Genomic DNA, 18,901 nt, shown 5'->3' with positions numbered 1-18,901 from the left:
CCTCTACCTTCCCATGTCGGTAAGTTCTGGCTGGTGGATATGAATAGACGGCTGGAGGGGGACCGATATTAGACAGTTGTGGCTGGCTATACTGCTGTTGAGCTGCCCCATAAGGAAGGGGGGGTGGAGGAGGCCACTGTGGAGATAGAGACGCATAGTGGGAGCTACACCCAGGGGATATGGATCGTTGAACTGGAGGCGGAGAGCTGAAACTGAGGAGGCGTTCAAATCGGTGACTCAAATCATCTACAGGCGGACCGTTATAAGTAGGTTCAGGGGGTGGAAACTGCAGTGGAGCATTCAAGGCTGTGCGGCTAGGATATACAGGGGGAACACCAATGACTGATGGTTTACGCTGTTCTTGTACTTGGCGCTGTGTGGCAACGTTAGGAGCTGCCGGTAGGTAAGGTTGTAGTCCATCATTCTGAGGTGCTGGTGTACTCGCTGAAATCCTAGGTCCAAGGTGAAGGGGGGTAGCTGAACTCATCAGCGCTTTCTGTTGCTCCAACTGCTCCATCTGTTTTCTTGCAGTTTCGGCCAGCATCTGATTCGTATCACTCTGCCGTTTCACAGTCTCTAGTAGAGATTGAATCATGTCATCCCTACTATCTCCCCTGGAGGAGCTTGTATGAGCAGGATTAGTAGGTAAGGAGGCATGAATGATTGAACGGGTAGAATACATGATGTCTTCCTCCCGTGAGTCTGGCCTGAGTTGCCTAATAGGGAGATTGGTCAAGTAGTCATCCAAATAAACTGGCTGATTTCTCGAACGCTGGGAACGTCTGGGGGATGCTGGAGCTGATACTGAAGCCATGATCCACAGGAAATAGTCACCATCCGGCTCGAAGGACCATGTAAAGGACTGTATGAAGGACTGTGTGAAGGTTGAGATAGATGGCTGAATCAGATAGTTTGACTATCTACTGTGGAGTGTCGATAAGGACACGGTAGGCAGGTATACGTTTAACAACGTTTATTCAGGTTCCAGGTAGGCACAGAGTATGTACATTGTACATTGTATGGTTGATTCTCCATGAACGCATACAGGCTGTTACTCTGTCAGGTGAAAAGGCAAACTGACTTCTACAGAGCACATGTGGGATAAGGCCCCTCTATAGGCAACCGAACTATGCCTGAGTAAAATAAACAATAATCAATTAAAGAGACAGTACCACTGGCGGCCTCCAGAGGGCACTGAAAGGATACTTTGTAGTGACCTAGTCACACTTTCTTACATACCTGGTATTTACCTGTTTGTATTTTTGTGGTCTTTTTTGCAGTTTTACAAAGTTACATATTTTCCTCAATTAAATCCCGTCAAATACAACAACTCGCCTGTTCCTTGGAGGATGCAATTCTGGACAATATAATGTTAAGCTGGCTGTATAGCTGAAAATACGTTGTCTGCAACAACTTTTAGTGAGGACAGCACAGTCACAACCTATTTATCGGGGGCGGCTTTAGCTCAGGAGGTAGAGCGGGTCGGCCAATGATGCAAGGGTTGGCAGTTCGATCCCCGCTCCCTCCCACCTGCTGTCTTTGTGTCCTTGGGCAAGACACTTAACCCTCCTTGCCTCGTATGAATGTAAACATGAATAATGGTAGTCGGAGGGGCCGTTGAGCACCGATGTGTGGCTGCCACGCCTTCGAACCACCGGTACGAATGGTGTGAATGAATAATGATTCTGTGAAGCGCTTTGAGCACTTGGAAAGGCGCTATATAAATCCAATAATTATTATTATTATTTCAGAGCGCTTCAAATCCCTCCAGTGACCACCCCCACCCCCCCTTCTAAATAACGAACGGTCCCTAACATTTTTTCTTTTTCAAAGTGAAGAGTTGAATGTGTCCCCTATGCTGAAAAAAAATGTGGTTGAATTGACATTGTTAATTCATTGTACTAAATTATGTTGAATTAGTATTACACAAAAACATGCAGTGTTGGGCAGTAGCTTGCTACAAGTAGCGAAGCTACATAGCTTAACTACATTTCTCAGTAGCTTGGTGGTAGCTTCACTACTTTTGAACCAAGTAGCTTTTTCAGTAGCTAAGCTATTTATAGACCCAAGTAGCTTGTAGCTTCCCGCAAAAGCTACAAGCTACTTGTCAGAGAAAATCCATGAGCAAAGCATGCAGTGGAAATCTCTGCTGCGGTTTGTTTGGATTAAACAGGAGGAGACATTGCATATGTCAAGTGTGCCTGTGTAGCCAATAAAGCACTTCCAGTTCCATTATGACGGACAGCAAGTGTTGTTGTCTCATCCTTGCTTTTTAGCATCTTTGCCTCTCTTGCAGCAAGACCCGGCACTCTGCCTCTAATTGGGTTGGGTTTAGGCAATGAAGACTGACGATTGGTTAAGGGTAGGGCAAAATATGTCATGTGCTGGCGAAGTCACATGAGCAACGGACTTTGAAAGATGGCAGAGCCAGATGGAGCCACTGGCAGTGATGAAGAAGACATTCAGGTTTTATTGTCTGTTTTTGAATATTGTGCCAGTGAGAGTTTCAGTGTGTTTTATTTGTGCCAGTGAGAGTTTCAGTGTATTTTATAATAAACAATCAAATTTTTTTTTTTTTTTTTGCCTGCCTATTTGTTTGGTGGAAAGTTGTTCTTTGACATGAAGTTGATTCAATGTGAGAAAAAAAGTAGCTTTGATGTAGCAAGCTGCTTTTGCCATGTTGCTCGTAGCTTAGCTTGCTACATTTCTCTGGGGATAGCTTCAATGTAGTTTAGCTATATTTAATCAAGAGTAACTGATAGCTTAGCTTACTACATTTTCCAAGTAGCTTGCCCATCACTGAAAACATGCTATAGTAAAACACATACCTGAGTGTGTTGATAAGAGGCACAGACTCTAGGAGGCATGCCCTCAGAGCTGGGCAGAGAGGAGTTCTCCTGTCCCAGTGGAGGCAGAGCGTTACCATCTCAGTACTGTCCTGCATGACCTTCACTGCTCTTTCAAACAGTTGTCTTTTACCATCAACTGGAAGGTGCAACTCATTTCCACCAAGACCCAGGAAGCTGCTGTAGTCTATCTCCCAGTCCCCCTCACTGAGAAGAAAAGCTGTCCACAGTTGCTGTTGGAAGGAGTCACACCTGTTATCAGAGGATATAAGAGAGAAACCCCCCCTCATTATTCAGGTGATCAACTGTACAGTATCATCAAGTGAAAAATGCTCCATCTTGAGGTGACTCTTCACCTTTCATCCATCCCCCATCCATTCTCTCATTACGCAAATTTTGGACCAATCATAACTGAGTTTACAAACTTGCCCAATCTATGTGTTATGTGTTATGTTGTTATGTGTTAATCTATGTGTTATATCAGCGATTGTGTATCTAACCTTGTGTTAGATTATTACGGTAGCTGTTAAAGCCCCATTCAGCAAGTTTTCCAAGTTTTGCTATTGGGGAAACTGCACCCTCTGCGTGCAATAGTATCGATAACGATATCGCCGTTCAAAGTCAACAAAACACAGCATCAGATCAAGCTCTATGTACATGTTGTGACATCGGGTACTCACCACGTGATGAAATAATAATCCATAGTTCCGTGAAACATCATTTTCGTAGCAAATCCGAATCGAGTTACTTCCTGAAACAACGCTGCCGCTGTAGAGTGCATGCGCGCATCTTTTTTTTTTTATTGCCACGGGACGCTGGCAGCAAACTGCTTAGTCCCAGGGCTGGCCAATGGAGGGCGGTGTGGGATAAATAAAGGCGAGAGTCTCCCTATTACAATTCAATCTACCATGTCCTATGACTAAAAAGCTCTTATATTACCGTAAAAAATGTCAAAAATCTTACTGATTGGGGCTTTAACTAAAATATTTGATAAAAAAAAAAAGTCAAATGGTGTGCCCGTGCGTGCGTGTGTAAGTTAAGTTATCCCTTATTTTTTCCCATGGGGAAATTCATCCTCTGCATTTGACCCATCCTCTACTAGGAAACTTCCTAGAACTAGGAGCAGTGGGCAGCTGCAGTGCAGCGCCCGGGGACCAACTCCTGTTCTTTGGCCATTGCCTTGGTCAGGGGCACTGACAGGAGTATTAACCCTAACATACATGTATTTAAGGCCATTCTTATGAGTACTTCTATATGGTGTTGTAGAGCACTTGCTATAACAAGGTATAGAGGCTATAGTGTTGTTGCTGTAATTTGGTATCTCGCTGCTGCTACTGCTGCAGCCAATATCACCACCAGCTGCCACTGCTCCCAACAGAGCAACAACTCAGGTAGAAGAGAATCAGCTATAGTCAGCTAGTCCTTCATCATAAGTGCTAGTACCACATCTTATTATGTCATCTGCAACACCTCTTGGGTTAAGGAGACATATTGGCTAAGATGTTAAGATTAATCTCATGTGGACATTTGTATGTTATTCTTCAAAACCTGAGACAATTTGAATAGGTGAACCACACAGTGTCTGAGTGATACCATACTAGAGTAATCTAGTTGTAGCCTAAGCCTGTGGTTCTCAAATGGGGGTCTGGGGACCCCCAGGGGTCCTTGAGTGGGTTTCAGGGGGTCCCCAGGCAAAAGGGGGGTAATTTATTTTCACTATAATTCCATTCATAAGTAACACAATGACTATTTTGGCCATGGGTTTTATACACTTTCTGTAATAAAACATCAATCTTATTATCATATGGGGGACTGTGGGACAAAATCCTATCAAATGGGGGTCCGTGGTCTATATTCTGTCAGTTTAGGGGTCCTTCATGTGGAAAAAATTTGAGAACCACTGGCCTAAGCAATTCTGTGAAAATCAAAATGGTCACCCACCATTGGACATTGTTGAGGCAGCCAGATATGAGTCTCAATCCTTGTTCTGATATCATTACGTCCTCAAGGTTCAGCCTTATTTTTCTGTCCTTAGCCTGACTGATGACATAGGACACAGCACAGCAGTGGGAAGGATCAAGACTCTCTTCACTCAAATCAAGACAATAGTCCAGTTTGTCCAGAAGGTAGAGGCAGGCTTCAGTTGACTGAGATTCATACAGGCATTGGCATAAGAAGAGTATATTGATATCAAGCTCACTGCCCTCAGTGTCACTGTGATCTTCGGCTAGGTAAGGGACAAATGTGTCCACCACTTCTTTGAAGAGCCACTTCGATGTGTCCTTGATCTGCTCAGCTGGAATCAGACACTTCAACATGTCTAGACTCTTCTCATTCAACAATCCACACATGAAAGGGACCAAATGTTTCATGTGTTTCATCCCCTCAGTCAGGCAGTCTTGTACAACACCTGGGATTTCTTCTGGGTTCTTCAAGAGCCACAGCGCTGCGAAAAACTCCTGCATCGTGTAGTGGAGAAACGCAGATGAGGGTTTCCACTCATAAGGGCCAGTGCGAACTGCAAGTGTCTTCAGGAAGGCAGAAAGTTTCTCAGATCTGCATTCTTCCAAGTTCACAGATTTTGCTTGAGTTGCGGAAAAAGCAACCTTAGCCAAGGACTGTATTTCCTCACAATTGTCGCGGATATACTGATTAAGATGTATATTTTTTGGTTTGCCATCGTTTATATCAATGCAAAAGCGCAGGATGCTGATATATATTTCAGTTGCCGTGCATGGTTGTTGAGAATCGTTTGAGGTCTTAAAAAAGGTAAAGCAGGTAACCACCATCAGTGCATACATCGGGACATGGCAAAGAGTGAACAACTCCAAGTTGCTCAAAACACTGCTCAGGTCCTCAGTGCTGAGCATTTGAGATAAGTATGCTTTGATGGACTGTTGGCTGAAGCCCTTTACCTCCACTCTGAGAGAAGCCCAACGTGACAGGAAATCTTCTGACTCAACCTCTGGTCTGCAGGTCATCACAATCTTTGCATCAGGTAGATCTTCCTTCTTTACAAGTTTCTTCACCACTGGTAAAGACGAGAGATCTGTCACTCCATCAAAAATGATGAGAACATTGTCAGAGTTCTCCTTTATATCCTGTAAGACCTCTTCTTTACCTTTATCTGGTTCACTGACACTGAAAAGAAGGTCCTCCAAACTCGTGGTACTTGTGATGCTGGATGTTTCTCTCATGTCAAAATAGAACATGTAGTCTAGTTCCTTGTTGTCTCTTTCTGCCCACAGTTTCAACATCTGATGGGTGACTGCTGTCTTCCCAATGCCAGGCTTCCCAACCAAGAGGATGGTTTTCTCACGTCTGTTCAGAAGGTCAAGGGGGGATGTTCCTTTTTTGTCATCGGGCATGTATGCCTCCATCTTTTTAGAACGTATTTTCTTGCTTTTTCTGCTCTTGGCGCTTATTATTTTAGATGGGTCAATGCGTTCTTCTGTATCTAATACAAGCGAAGTGTAAGACAGGTTAGGGGTCGTATTGTTTGAAAGGTCTTTGCTTTTGCTCCATTTATCATCTGATATATTTTGTGCTTTTGACTTCAACTTTGCCTGGTATATGTGGCATGGTTTTGGGCCTGAAAGGAAAGTACAGTAATAATAAATTAATTAACTGTGAATTGACTGATGAGCCAATATATTGCTAAATGAATCATGGATTCATTCCACACTGATAAATCAATATTCAAAATGCATAATATGTAATCATCACATCAGTGTTCAATAATTAAAGTATTACACATAAACCAACCACCAATCTTTGAAATACCTTTTAAGTAGGTCTCATCCATCTCTGGGTCCTCCCTGAAAGGAAAGCAGCTGATCCAGTGGTCCAGGTCAAAGTTGCTGCTCTGAGTAGAAGCCAACCCTGAGTTTTCAGTTAGAGCAGGTGGCCTCTCGGTCCTCTTCCTCGTCATGTTGATAATCTTTAGTAACTCATAGCAGGCTTCTTCCCCTTTGTTTATGACCCAGTCCAGTATCATTCTGGTTTTGTCGAAGTTATTACGCTCTGTCTGTATTTTACCGACCTCTTCCTTATGGAGAATTCCTTTCTGATCAAGGTTATCCACAATAACGGAGAGGTTCTGTAATCTTCCCACCAGGTGGACTCTGGCGCTCTTGATGTATTCTGAGGCCGACTGACTTGTAGAAGCCATGATCGCTTATTTTAATCATGTACACAGGCCCAATTCAATGATCTATAAAAAGAAAAAACACACTGTATAAAATGTCTTTCACACAATAGGTCTGCCTAAATTGCATTATCTACTGTGAAAGTCTGAAACCTTTGACAAAATATTTGAAGTTTGCTTTTTACAATCTGAATCTGAAGATGCACAGATTAGCTACTCTAATAGAAAACATCTCACAGAAAATACATTTAATGAAATGTCTTATTCATTGTGAGAAAAAATGATAATTAGGTGACTATTTCAAACCTTCTACTCTACCACACCAAAATATATTTGATACAGACATCACCATATGATGCAGCCCCTTTCACAACCAATCAATAAGAACAATAATTACACCACAATAACTTGGTTCTGTTGCATTGAACACATGGTGACATGCACAGTGGAGGTAGTGGGAGGAGGCAACCAGAAAAACAAAAACCATATAAGGAGACTCTCCATTATGCCAACTTTAAAATTCACAATAGCTGTCTCTTCATAACTATTGGCTGATTCAGACAGTGTAAACCTGTGACCAAGCAGCCCTGTAAGTAGGCAGAGGTGCACCATGGGAGCCTGTGCACTCACCTGGGCCATCAGCATCGTTGCATGCCTGAGCAATGCTATCATTACAAAGGTGGAAGTACAAGGAGAAGATTTCTTTACCTGTGAGGCTTACACTCTTACTGAGGATGAACTGGGTTATTACAGCCAAGTATCACTCCTTTTCTTCCTTCCATTTGCCCTCTCCCTCCTCCTACTATGCCCTCCTCAGGACGGTTCTGCTCCTCTGCCCTCCTCAGGACGGTTCTGCTCCTCTGCCCTCCTCAGGACGGTTCTGCTCCTCTACCTGCCTCAGGAGAGTTCTGCTCCTCTGCCCTCCTCAGGACGGTTCTGCTCCTCTACCTGCCTCAGGAGAGTTCTGCTCCTCTGCCCTCCTCAGGACGGTTCTGCTCCTCTGCCCCCCTCAGGACGGTTCTGCTCCTCTGCCCTCCTCAGGACGGTTCTGCTCCTCTGCCCTCCTCAGGACGGTTCTGCTCCTCTGCCCTCCTCAGGATGGTTCTGCTACTCTGGTCTCCTCAGGACGGTTCTGCATGCTGTGAACAGAAAAAAGCACAGGACTGTTGTGGTTGTGTAACTTGTGTTGTCTATTGTTGTGGTCTTCTTTATGTGCTGAGGGGACAAGTGAGTACAACATTATCTGAATCTGTTTAACCAACTAAATTATCTGTGCCCGTATCTGTACATGGAGGGGGCGTGGCTTAAATCAAAAGTGGACAGGGTTTAGATTGAAAGTAGGTGTGACTTTGTTTGTTGAGTAGGTGTTTGTTTGTTTGTAGGTGTGAGTTTGTTGTTGTTGGCAGTTCAGCGTGCCGAAATGCCCTCGGCTACAGTTTTTGGGCATACCTGCCAGCACTCTTGATTTAGGCAGGCGTCTCCCGATTTTTAACCCTTTCTCTCGCTGTGCTCCCGCTTGGTAATTTCTCTCTAATCTGCTGATTTGTAGGATAGTGTCGTGGTACCTGGCAACCCAACCCAGCCAGAGGCAGTGACGAGTGATGCACGGTGCGTCACTGCACTGAGTGCGCTCACTCATATGTACACAGTCAAAGAGCTCTGCTCGCTTTGCCACTGGAACTGGATGAAACAGGTCTCAAGAAGAAGAGATATGCTACCAAACTTCAGTCCACTTGGTGTGAGACCATCCCGTGCAGGCCTTTAGCGGAGGAATATGGCAGTTGTACGGTTGGGAGAAAAAGTAGTGCCGAATGAGACGGCTGTTTGGCGGAAAAGTAAAGCGCTGAAAATTGTCAAAATAGAGCGTACATGTACACAGATATCGTTTGTTTAGGTGGGTGTTGTTTTAGGTGGCTAAATTACGTTTTAGTTCTTGGCCCCCTGTACTAGAGAGACAGAGCTATGGAGGCTGTTGCTTCAGAGTGCCGGGTCTCGATAGACGGTGCGCTCAGCCTCCAGAGACACTGTACCTATTTTAGTTAGTGTATGGATCTAGCTGATAGGACCCCACTTCAAACAAACCGAACTATCCCTTTAAGGTATTATGGGACTAACTAAATAGGCTATATTTTCATGCCTGATGAGTGAAAAATAAAAACTTTTTTTCTGAGCCCTACCTGTGAAACTACACAATCAAAACCGCATGCCCTCATTGGTGTGACATCACATATGTGGGCGGGGCAAGCTTCAAACAGGAGGTTGACCCTGCAGGGCATGAGGTGAGGAAAATGACATAAGTTTTAGCTAGTTTTCATCATAAGGTCATACAATTCTCATAGCTAATATATTGCACAAACTTTTGATGGAACATGAATATGATGTACTTTTGCAACAAAATAATAAAAACAAATGTTTCATTTTATCTTTTTATTTTTGGAATTAGGTTGTTTCCATTTTGTCCCATAATACCAATTTATTTTTTTATTTTTTATTATTTATTATTATTTTTTGATTGATTGATTGAAACGATTTATTTCAAACAGTTAAGACAATAAAGTGAAAAAAACAGTAAAAATAACAGTCTAATAGACTTCAGCAAAAGGAAAATACGTAAACTCAAATATAAAAAAGGCGAACTGTTTGAAAAGGGTCAGGAAGAAGCCTAGGCTTATCGAGTCCTGCCCCCAAATCATTAATAAACAAATTCATACATCCCTATATATGCATATCCCAACTCCCACGCTCCTCCACACACGCTCATGTATACATATACACATACATACATACATATATATGTATATATTTACACATACGTATACAAACTTACCCATACACACAATATCATAAATCAACCCACATATCCCTATCAATACTTATTCCTAATAATACATTCCACTATTACCCCAATAACCCAATGCTTTGATATTAACTTGTGTTGAACCAATGCATATAAGAATTTATACAATGTACACAACAATTCTATACATAATGTATATTACAATATACATCATGCACACCATATATTATACATTATATGCATAATGTATACTACAACATACACAATATACAACACTATCTTTCATTACACAATAACTTTTATACATATATGTGTATTAATGTATACTTGTTGCCTTGTGAAGTAGGCTGCTTGCATTCTTCCCAGGAATATCAGACAATATGGCCGAAAGGGGAAGAGGAGTGAACTCCACATTCGAGACAGTTGTGAAATTAGCCTACCTGTCATTCAGGACAGGACAACCAGATGTTTGTGATTATTTTAGGCTATAAACAATGTAGGCTGTGGTGTAGACACACGCACAAAGGTTACAGCCCAGGGCATGGAAATCCCCTCACATCCACTTTACCGCTTCTAAAAACTGCCTCAGAATAAATGTGGGTTTTTTGACACTTTACACGGAACCAAATCAGAAATAATCAAAAAGTGATTGCCGTCAGATTGCAGATATTTAAACTGGTAAAAAAAGGAAAGAAAGAAAGAAAGACAGACTGGAGTAGAGTGGTTTTGATCTAGTGAAGAGAGCAGGTAAAATAATGCAGTCATAGCAAAGGGGATCATTTCCATATTTTAGCTACATGTAGGCTATAACCCATCTGTAAATCTTACCCTGCTAGCCGGGAGTGCCCAGCTAGCAGGGTAACTGTAAATCATGTTTATTATAGCCTAGTAGGCTATAGTTTTCAAATATAGGCCTAAACAAGGCTATTAGACATGCATGCATGTTATTATATAGACGTAGCCTACATGATCCAGCCTCCTCACTTTTTGGCACAACACAGGCCCAACCAACTAAATTTTGATACACCGATTACTATTATTGTGCAGAAGCCATTCAGAATGACTACATTGAAAAATTGCACAGGCTATTCTGTCAAAACACTCCAGATAATAAAAAACCCACCAACATTTAGACAAGTGACTACAAATGAATTGGTGTTTAACTATTTCACATTAAGTTTAAGCTTATTTCCTGGTTATTCTGAGTAGGCCTACACAACGTTCAACACTTACCTCAGTGGGGGTACATTAAGTCCATAGCCTACCGCATTTAAACACAATGTCCCATTATTCTACAAGTCTGGGCGATTTAGGTTAGGTCATCGATACGTTTGGGTTCCTCTCAGTGGACTGACGAGTCAATAACAAATCCTTCAACTTTGGAAACATGTCTCTCAGTCAACGTGTTGTAGGCGAAGTGGTTTTATCTACTTTCACTTTTGGCGGATATGCAGATATTTTTTTCCCTCTCCTCTACAACATCATCTAATTGCAGCTGTCACTGATGTCCACTAGATGTCGCCATTATATCATAAAACAGGGCAGCTGAGAGATGAGCGTCTCATAACAGGACTGATATTTGAAACCATTGAAGTTGTTCTCATTATAAGATGGTAGCTGGTCAGCTCCTCCAATTTCCTTTATTGTGTCCAAGGCAGAAACATGATGTAGCAATTGTAGAAAAAAATCTAATAGAATAGAATACACAAAAAAAAATCCTGTGGAAAAAAAAGAACAGTTTGGTACAAAGCTCTCATATTATCTCAATTCTTGTCAGTTTCAAAGTGTTACCAGGCAGTGTTTGGAGCCAAGGAATTCAATCTGCCATATTTTTTTCAATAGACATTTTGTAAAATGCTTATGATTTATTTAGTTATTTATTTACTTGGTCCAACCAAGCGATCCAGATAGATTTAGAATCAGGAGACTATAAAATTTCACTGGGACCAAAAATTAAAAACAAAACACACACACACACACACACACATACATACATATACATATGTGTATATACATATATATATATACACATATAGTGTATATATACATAAATACAGTGTATATATGTATGTGTGTGTATGTATAATTGTTATATATTATACATACATACATATACATTATATATATATATATATATACAGTATATATATATATATATATGTGTGTGTGTGTGTGTGTGTTTTGGTCAGAGTGAAATGCTCTATGAATTTCTCATTGGCTGAAAGGAATGAAAAAGTGTGACACAAATGAAGTTGATGTGATGGGTGCGGCTGTAGAAGAGCAGCAGCAGACAGGGAGTCCAGAGCTCAGCTTTAATGACACACAGCTTTACAATAAATTAATAAGAACACCTCAATAAAAATAACAAATAAAAAGGTAGCACTTTATTTGGATCGTCCAATACTGACAGACTCTGTCTGCTGCATCTCTACAGTTTAAACTGTAACAAATTAACTAACAGACTCATTCTCTTAAAGCCATTCGGCTCTAAAGGCTGAAAGGCTTGAAATGAGTTTTTTTAGATTCTTAAATTCATCAATAGTGAAGTTGATCCTAGTATGTATGGATTTCTTTTTGCCTTTCCATCAAGGCAAATCATCTAAAATATAAGATAGTTTGTTTTTGTTCACCAATATAATGCATAGGTCCATTTGTGTCATTTCATCGTTTTGATGCCTTTACTGTTCTAAAATGTGAAAAAATGGTTAAAAGAGATGTGGTGTGTGCAAACGTTAAGACAGGTCAATAGACTCGTTTTCACACTGAGGATCACTGAAGTAGCCTGGTAAAAAACATCCCGATGTGACCTGATATTGTTTCACTCTATCAGTTTGGACTTCTAGCTGCACACAGCCACTTCCTGAAATGACAATGTACTCTGGCCAATCACACAGCCACTTCCTGAAATTACAATGTAATCTGACCAATCGGGGACTGCGTCGTAGTTGCTGGCATAACCGGGCCAATCAGGGCCGCTGCTGGCAAAACACTAATGGTGCCTCCCGAAGCAACGAGCAGTAACATTAACATTAGTAAACACAACCATAAGTGCAGTTATTGCAGAAATAGACTCAATAATAACAATCATACAAGAACAGGAGCATGTGAGCGGGTTTGGCAACGCCGATTGGCTGAAGGAGTTCTGTCAAGGCGAGTAGTCCCGCCCACTGAAATCACTGTGGAAGGCTGGAAGTCCAGACTGATCCTGAGCCAAACAGGAAGTGAGGTCACAGGATCAGGATGGTTTGAAGCTGAGCAGACTCATTACACTCACTTGATACGGTCATTCAAGTTTCAGCGCTGGACTTTCCAAATCAAGTGTGACACAATAAAAACATGACAAAAACACACTTCAATGTTACTTCTCAGTCTAGAAACAGGCCGTCTGGACGCGGCTGTGGGATTAAAGGCTGGATCTGAAGTTTCTCTCCAAAAACGCTACGACGTTGTGTCTTCTCCAGAGACACAAGACATTACAATGTTGTGTCTTCTCTAGAGACACAAAACGCTACAACGTTGTGTCTTCTCCAGACACAAGACATTACAATGTTGTGTCTTCTCTAGAGACACAAAACGCTACAACGTTGTGTCTTCTCCAGACACAAAACATTACAATGTTGTGTCTTCTCTAGAGACACAAAACATTACAACGTTGCGTCTTCTCCAGAGACAAAACATTACAACGTTGCGTCTTCTCCAGACACAAAACATTACAATGTTGCGTCTTCTCCAGACACAAAAAGCTACAACGTTGCATCATCTCCAGACACACAAAAAGCTACAACGTTGCATCTTCTCCAGACACAAAACATTACAATGTTGCGTCTTCTCCAGAGACACAAAACATTACGTTGTGTCTTCTCCAGAGACACAAAACATTACAATGTTGCGTCTTCTCCAGAGACACAAAACATTACGTTGTGTCTTCTCCAGAGACACAAAACATTACAATGTTGCATCTTCTCCAGAGACACAAAACATTACAACGTTGTGTCTTCTCCAGAGACACAAAACATTACAATGTTGCATCTTCTCCAGAGACACAAAACATTACAACGTTGTGTCTTCTCCAGAGACACAAAACATTACAACGTTGTGTCTTCTCCAGAGACACAAAACATTACAACGTTGTGTCTTCTCCAGAGACACAAAACATTACAATGTTGTGTCTTCTCCAGAGACACAAAACATTACAACGTTGTGTCTTCTCCAGACACAAAACATTACAATGTTGTGTCTTCTCCAGAGACACAAAACATTACAACGTTGCGTCTTCTCCAGAGACACAAAACATTACAATGTTGCATCTTCTCCAGAGACACAAAACATTACAATGTTGTGTCTTCTCCAGACACAAAACATTACAATGTTGTGTCTTCTCCAGACACAAAACATTACAACGTTGTGTCTTCTCCAGACACAAAACATTACAATGTTGCGTCTTCTCCAGAGACACAAAACATTACAATGTTGCGTCTTCTCCAGAGACACAAAACATTACAATGTTGCATCTTCTCCAGAGACACAAAACATTACAATGTTGTGTCTTCTCCAGAGACACAAAACGCTACGTTGCGTCTTCTCCAGAGACACAAAACATTACAACGTTGCGTCTTCTCCAGAGACACAAAAAGCTACAACGTTGCATCTTCTCCAGAGACACACAACTAAACGTTACGTTTGCTATGGAGACACAAAACTAAACGGTACCTAACAGGATTTATTGCTGATATTTAAAAACAGATGAAGTGAATCCTCTGAAACTTAACGGGCTCCACAGAGCTTCAACATTCACACACAGCCTTTCATTTCATGCCACTAATCATTTAGCAGAGCGGACGATGCACTCTGCTACGGAAGCCTATTGAGGACAAATGTTCATAGTTTATTTCCGCTGCTTTTCCGTGGTAATTTGTTTTCTCGAGATACTGTTATTTCTTTATCTCCAGACACATTTTGTTTTCACATTACTTTTAAACAAATGACATGAAGTAATTATCATGTTATTTTGACAAAACATGTTTTGTTTTCCTGCTTTCTGTTTCTCAAAGTTATAATGGATGAACTGTCTGTCGTCTCATCTGCAGTGAGTCCAGACTGCAGAGTGAAAGCTGAAAGTGGATGTGATTGACAGGTGTAAATCAGCCAATCGGTGAACAGAATCACTGCTGAGTTCATGGAGCAGAGTGAGTTCTAAAAAGAAGAAGAGGGGAGGCACCGTGATGAAGAGAGGCGTGGTCTGAAGTGAACGGGAAGTGGAGAACGTTCCTGCTCAACACATCATGTAACAACGGAAAAAGAGTCCGCAGAAGAAGAGTGACAGACAGGAAGCTTCCTCATTCGACTAGTTATCTCTTTTTCAGACGCTCCGGTAGAGTCCAGTGCTCTCTCTCTCTCTCTCGCTCACACACACACACACACACACACACTGCTACTTGGTTACGGACACTTTCTCACACACAATTGCTGTCTCTCTGTCTCTCTCTCCCTCACACACACAGCAGCACTCTCTGTCTCTGTCTCAGGTGCGCCTCCTCTTGGCGCCTCCTGGGCTGGCAGGGTTGGAGGAGGACAGCAGTTTGTCTGCGGCTCGGCTCCTCTTCCTCTTCTCCGCCTCCTTCGCTCCCACTCCCCCCTCGCTCCCTCCCTTCTCTCTGTCCCGCTCTCTCTCCTTGTCCCGAGTGCTGCTCGCTCGCTCAGACAGCTTCACAGATGAGTTACTACCTGAGAGAGAGAGAGAGAGAGAGAGAGAGAGAGATGGAGGGATGACAGGTATGTTACCAGGGTTTACATTAGCCGGTGGCTTTTGGCTAAAGTGTCCATGTGTAAATTTCAGTTGTCAAATATGCTCCCAGACCTCCACACATCAAGTACCAGGAAGCACCAGACCTCCACACATCAAGTACCAGGAAGCACCAGACCTCCAGACATCGAGTACCAGGAAGCACCAGACCTCCACACATCGAGTACCAGGAAGCACCAGACCTCCACACATCGAGTACCAGGAAGCACCAGACCTCCACACATCGAGTACCAGGAAGCACCAGACCTCCACACATCGAGTACCAGGAAGCACCAGACCTCCACACATCAAGTACCAGGAAGCACCAGACCTCCACACATCGAGTACCAGGAAGCACCAGACCTCCACACATCGAGTACCAGGAAGCACCAGACCTCCACACATCGAGTACCAGGAAGCACCAGACCTCCACACATCAAGTACCAGGAAGCACCAGACCTCCACACATCGAGTACCAGGAAGCACCAGACCTCCACACATCGAGTACCAGGAAGCACCAGACCTCCACACATCGAGTACCAGGAAGCACCAGACCTCCACACATCAAGTACCAGGAAGCACCAGACCTCCACACATCGAGTACCAGGAAGCACCAGACCTCCACACATCGAGTACCAGGAAGCACCAGACCTCCACACATCGAGTACCAGGAAGCACCAGACCTCCACACATCAAGTACCAGGAAGCACCAGACCTCCACACATCAAGTACCAGGAAGCACCAGACCTCCACACATCAAGTACCAGGAAGCACCAGACCTCCACACATCAAGTACCAGGAAGCACCAGACCTCCAGACATCGAGTACCAGGAAGCACCAGACCTCCACACATCAAGTACCAGGAAGCACCAGACCTCCACACATCAAGTACCAGGAAGCACCAGACCTCCACACATCAAGTACCAGGAAGCACCAGACCTCCACACATCGAGTACCAGGAAGCACCAGACCTCCACACATCAAGTACCAGGAAGCACCAGACCTCCACACATCAAGTACCAGGAAGCACCAGACCTCCACACATCAAGTACCAGGAAGCACCAGACCTCCACACATCGAGTACCAGGAAGCACCAGACCTCCACACATCGAGTACCAGGAAGCACCAGACCTCCACACATCAAGTACCAGGAAGCACCAGACCTCCACACATCGAGTACCAGGAAGCACCAGACCTCCACACATCGAGTACCAGGAAGCACCAGACCTCCACACATCAAGTACCAGGAAGCACCAGCTTCTCACGGAGAACATGAGTGTGACCCGCCCCTGTGCGCTGTCCGTGATGCCGAGTGAATTTCTCACTCGCTTCGCTGCACAAAAAGGCAGTTTTCTCAGCTTCCTGGTTTGAGACGCACGTTTTAAATGAAAATGACCTACATTCAAGTGTCAATAACTAAAGAACGGAAGAAGGCAGAAAGAAAACTTTTCCCCCCATGAAAGTAGAGGATCTGTTCTGTCTTTTGGGATATTCAGTGTTTACATCGTCATAGGAGAAAATATTCTGTGGGTCGCGGAAAATCACTGAAAATGCTCAGAAACCCTGGCGCTGACTGGCGACTTTTCCTTTGAAACTCTGGTGGGTAATGAGTTAATGGCCATATTGGCAGTTCAAATAGATCATCTAGCGTAAAGCCTGTGTGGTACCTTCTTCATGTGTAGCAGGAGGTTCTCTCTCCATCCTGAACTCCTCTTTGATCTCCTCCTCTGAGCCCAGCTTCCCTGCACACACACACACAATATGCAATCAACATCCGATTGGATGATTTAACATGTGATAAATGCAGATGGTTCAAAACAAGGCTGACAGAGGAAACAGAACAGAGAGAGTGAAGCAGCAGAGACTGACAGAAGCAGAGAGGAGTGGCGCCTCTTACCCTCCTTAACGTCTTGGATGATCTCGTCAGGCAGAGAGAAGCTCTTCTCCGAGTTTGGGAATGGCAAGATCTCCGACTCGTGCTGCGTGTCACACACACACGCGCACGCACACACACACACACACACACACACACACACACACACACAGACACACACACGACTCGGATCAATCCCAAATGTCTGAAAATCGATGCTGAAGAATTCAGTCAGCTAGGCACGCACACATACACGCACACACACTCCTCACCAGAGCCTGCATGTCGTACATGGTTCCCAGGTGATCCCAGATGACGGAGGATGAGACCTGTCTGCCGATGTTCTGACTGAACTTATCTCTTATACAGATCATATGGAAGTGACGGTTCACCCCTGCAGAGAGACAGACAGACAGACGGAAAGAGAGAAGACTGTCAATAATCTGTGGATATTTCTGCACTATCTGCACCGACGCTGGAATCATGTGTGGATGGGACTTGAACCACAACATATTCCACACTGTTCCAGACATGTTTTCAAATTCCAAAACTATTCCAAGACCTGGAAATGATCAAAGTCATTTTCAAGACCTGCGCAGGAACCCTGTTTAGTGTAGCAATGGGAACACTAACGACGTTATGCGCGCCTGTGTGTATGTGTGTGTGAGAGTGTGCGTGTGAGACTAATGTATAGTGTTTATTTATGTTAGCTGGCTAACCGGTTAGCTAACGTTACCTGCTAAAAGGCAGATAAACAGCTACAGGTCAGATCATGTTTTGAGAGGGAATCCTCTCCACATGCTAACGTGACGTCTAGCAGATGAAATGATAAATGATACTTGAATTAAACTAGCTATCCCCTGGGCCGAGTTAACGCCCCTTGCGACCCCCCCGAGTGTCCCAGGACCCCAGTTTGGCCAACACGGGGTTAAGAAAGAAAGGCAGGCACAGCAGAGCAGCGGCTAATGCTAACATGCTAACACTCTCTGTATCGTTAAGACAGACGGACACAGCAGAGTTAGCGGCTAATGCTAACATGCTAACACTGTTAGCTCTCTGCACGGCATGCTTACCGACGGGCTTGTGTCCGAGCATGGCGTGGAACAGACAGACCTCCACCTCGTGGCTCCAGACCACCGAGTCCTCGCCGGGGACCAAACCCGAGTCCGGAGGCTTCTCGTCGGCCTGAGTCAGCGTCACGTCTGCTTCCCCCATCTCTTCAGCCCAGGAGCTAACTAGCTAGCAAGCTGGCTGCTAGCGCGGATCCCCGACTCCCGTCTGGTCTGTGTTCGTTTTGTATCAAAGACTATAGAAGGCAAGACAAAAGAGAGTACACCTTTATTTTACAACAACACTGCCGCCATTTTGGCCCGAAAACGTCTATTGGCGCCAATGGGACAACAGCAGAGAACCATAACAGCCAATCAGAGGCAGAGTAGGGCGGGTATTGCCAAGA

The 18,901-nt window shown here is 43.6% G+C and overlaps 1 protein-coding gene and 1 long non-coding RNA gene across 2 annotated transcripts in view; both read right to left on the bottom strand.

The window, feature by feature from the left end:
* Nucleotides 1-12,088: 12,088 nt before the first annotated feature.
* LOC310795041 overlaps nucleotides 12,089-18,901 on the bottom strand; it is a 664,395-nt gene continuing 657,582 nt past the window's right edge. Inside the window, exon 2 of the long non-coding RNA XR_014553596.1 lies at nucleotides 12,089-12,668. This is a non-coding gene — a long non-coding RNA (uncharacterized lncRNA). The remainder of the gene's footprint in view (nucleotides 12,669-18,901) is intronic.
* Nucleotides 14,213-18,732, bottom strand: mrgbp (MRG/MORF4L binding protein). Its single transcript, XM_083656372.1, has 5 exons — nucleotides 18,519-18,732; nucleotides 17,718-17,839; nucleotides 17,470-17,551; nucleotides 17,240-17,314; nucleotides 14,213-15,514 (listed from the first exon to the last, which is right to left on the bottom strand). The coding sequence occupies exons 1-5, from the start codon at nucleotides 18,658-18,660 to the stop codon at nucleotides 15,312-15,314; spliced, it is 624 nt and encodes a 207-aa protein (XP_083512498.1). The 5' UTR covers nucleotides 18,661-18,732; the 3' UTR covers nucleotides 14,213-15,311.

Source organism: Poromitra crassiceps, assembly GCF_964638095.1.
Source record: "Poromitra crassiceps genome assembly, chromosome: 20".
Classification (NCBI taxonomy): domain Eukaryota; kingdom Metazoa; phylum Chordata; class Actinopteri; order Beryciformes; family Melamphaidae; genus Poromitra; species Poromitra crassiceps.
Note: the sequence above shows the minus strand (reverse complement) of the source record. Positions and strands in the feature narration are given on the sequence as shown.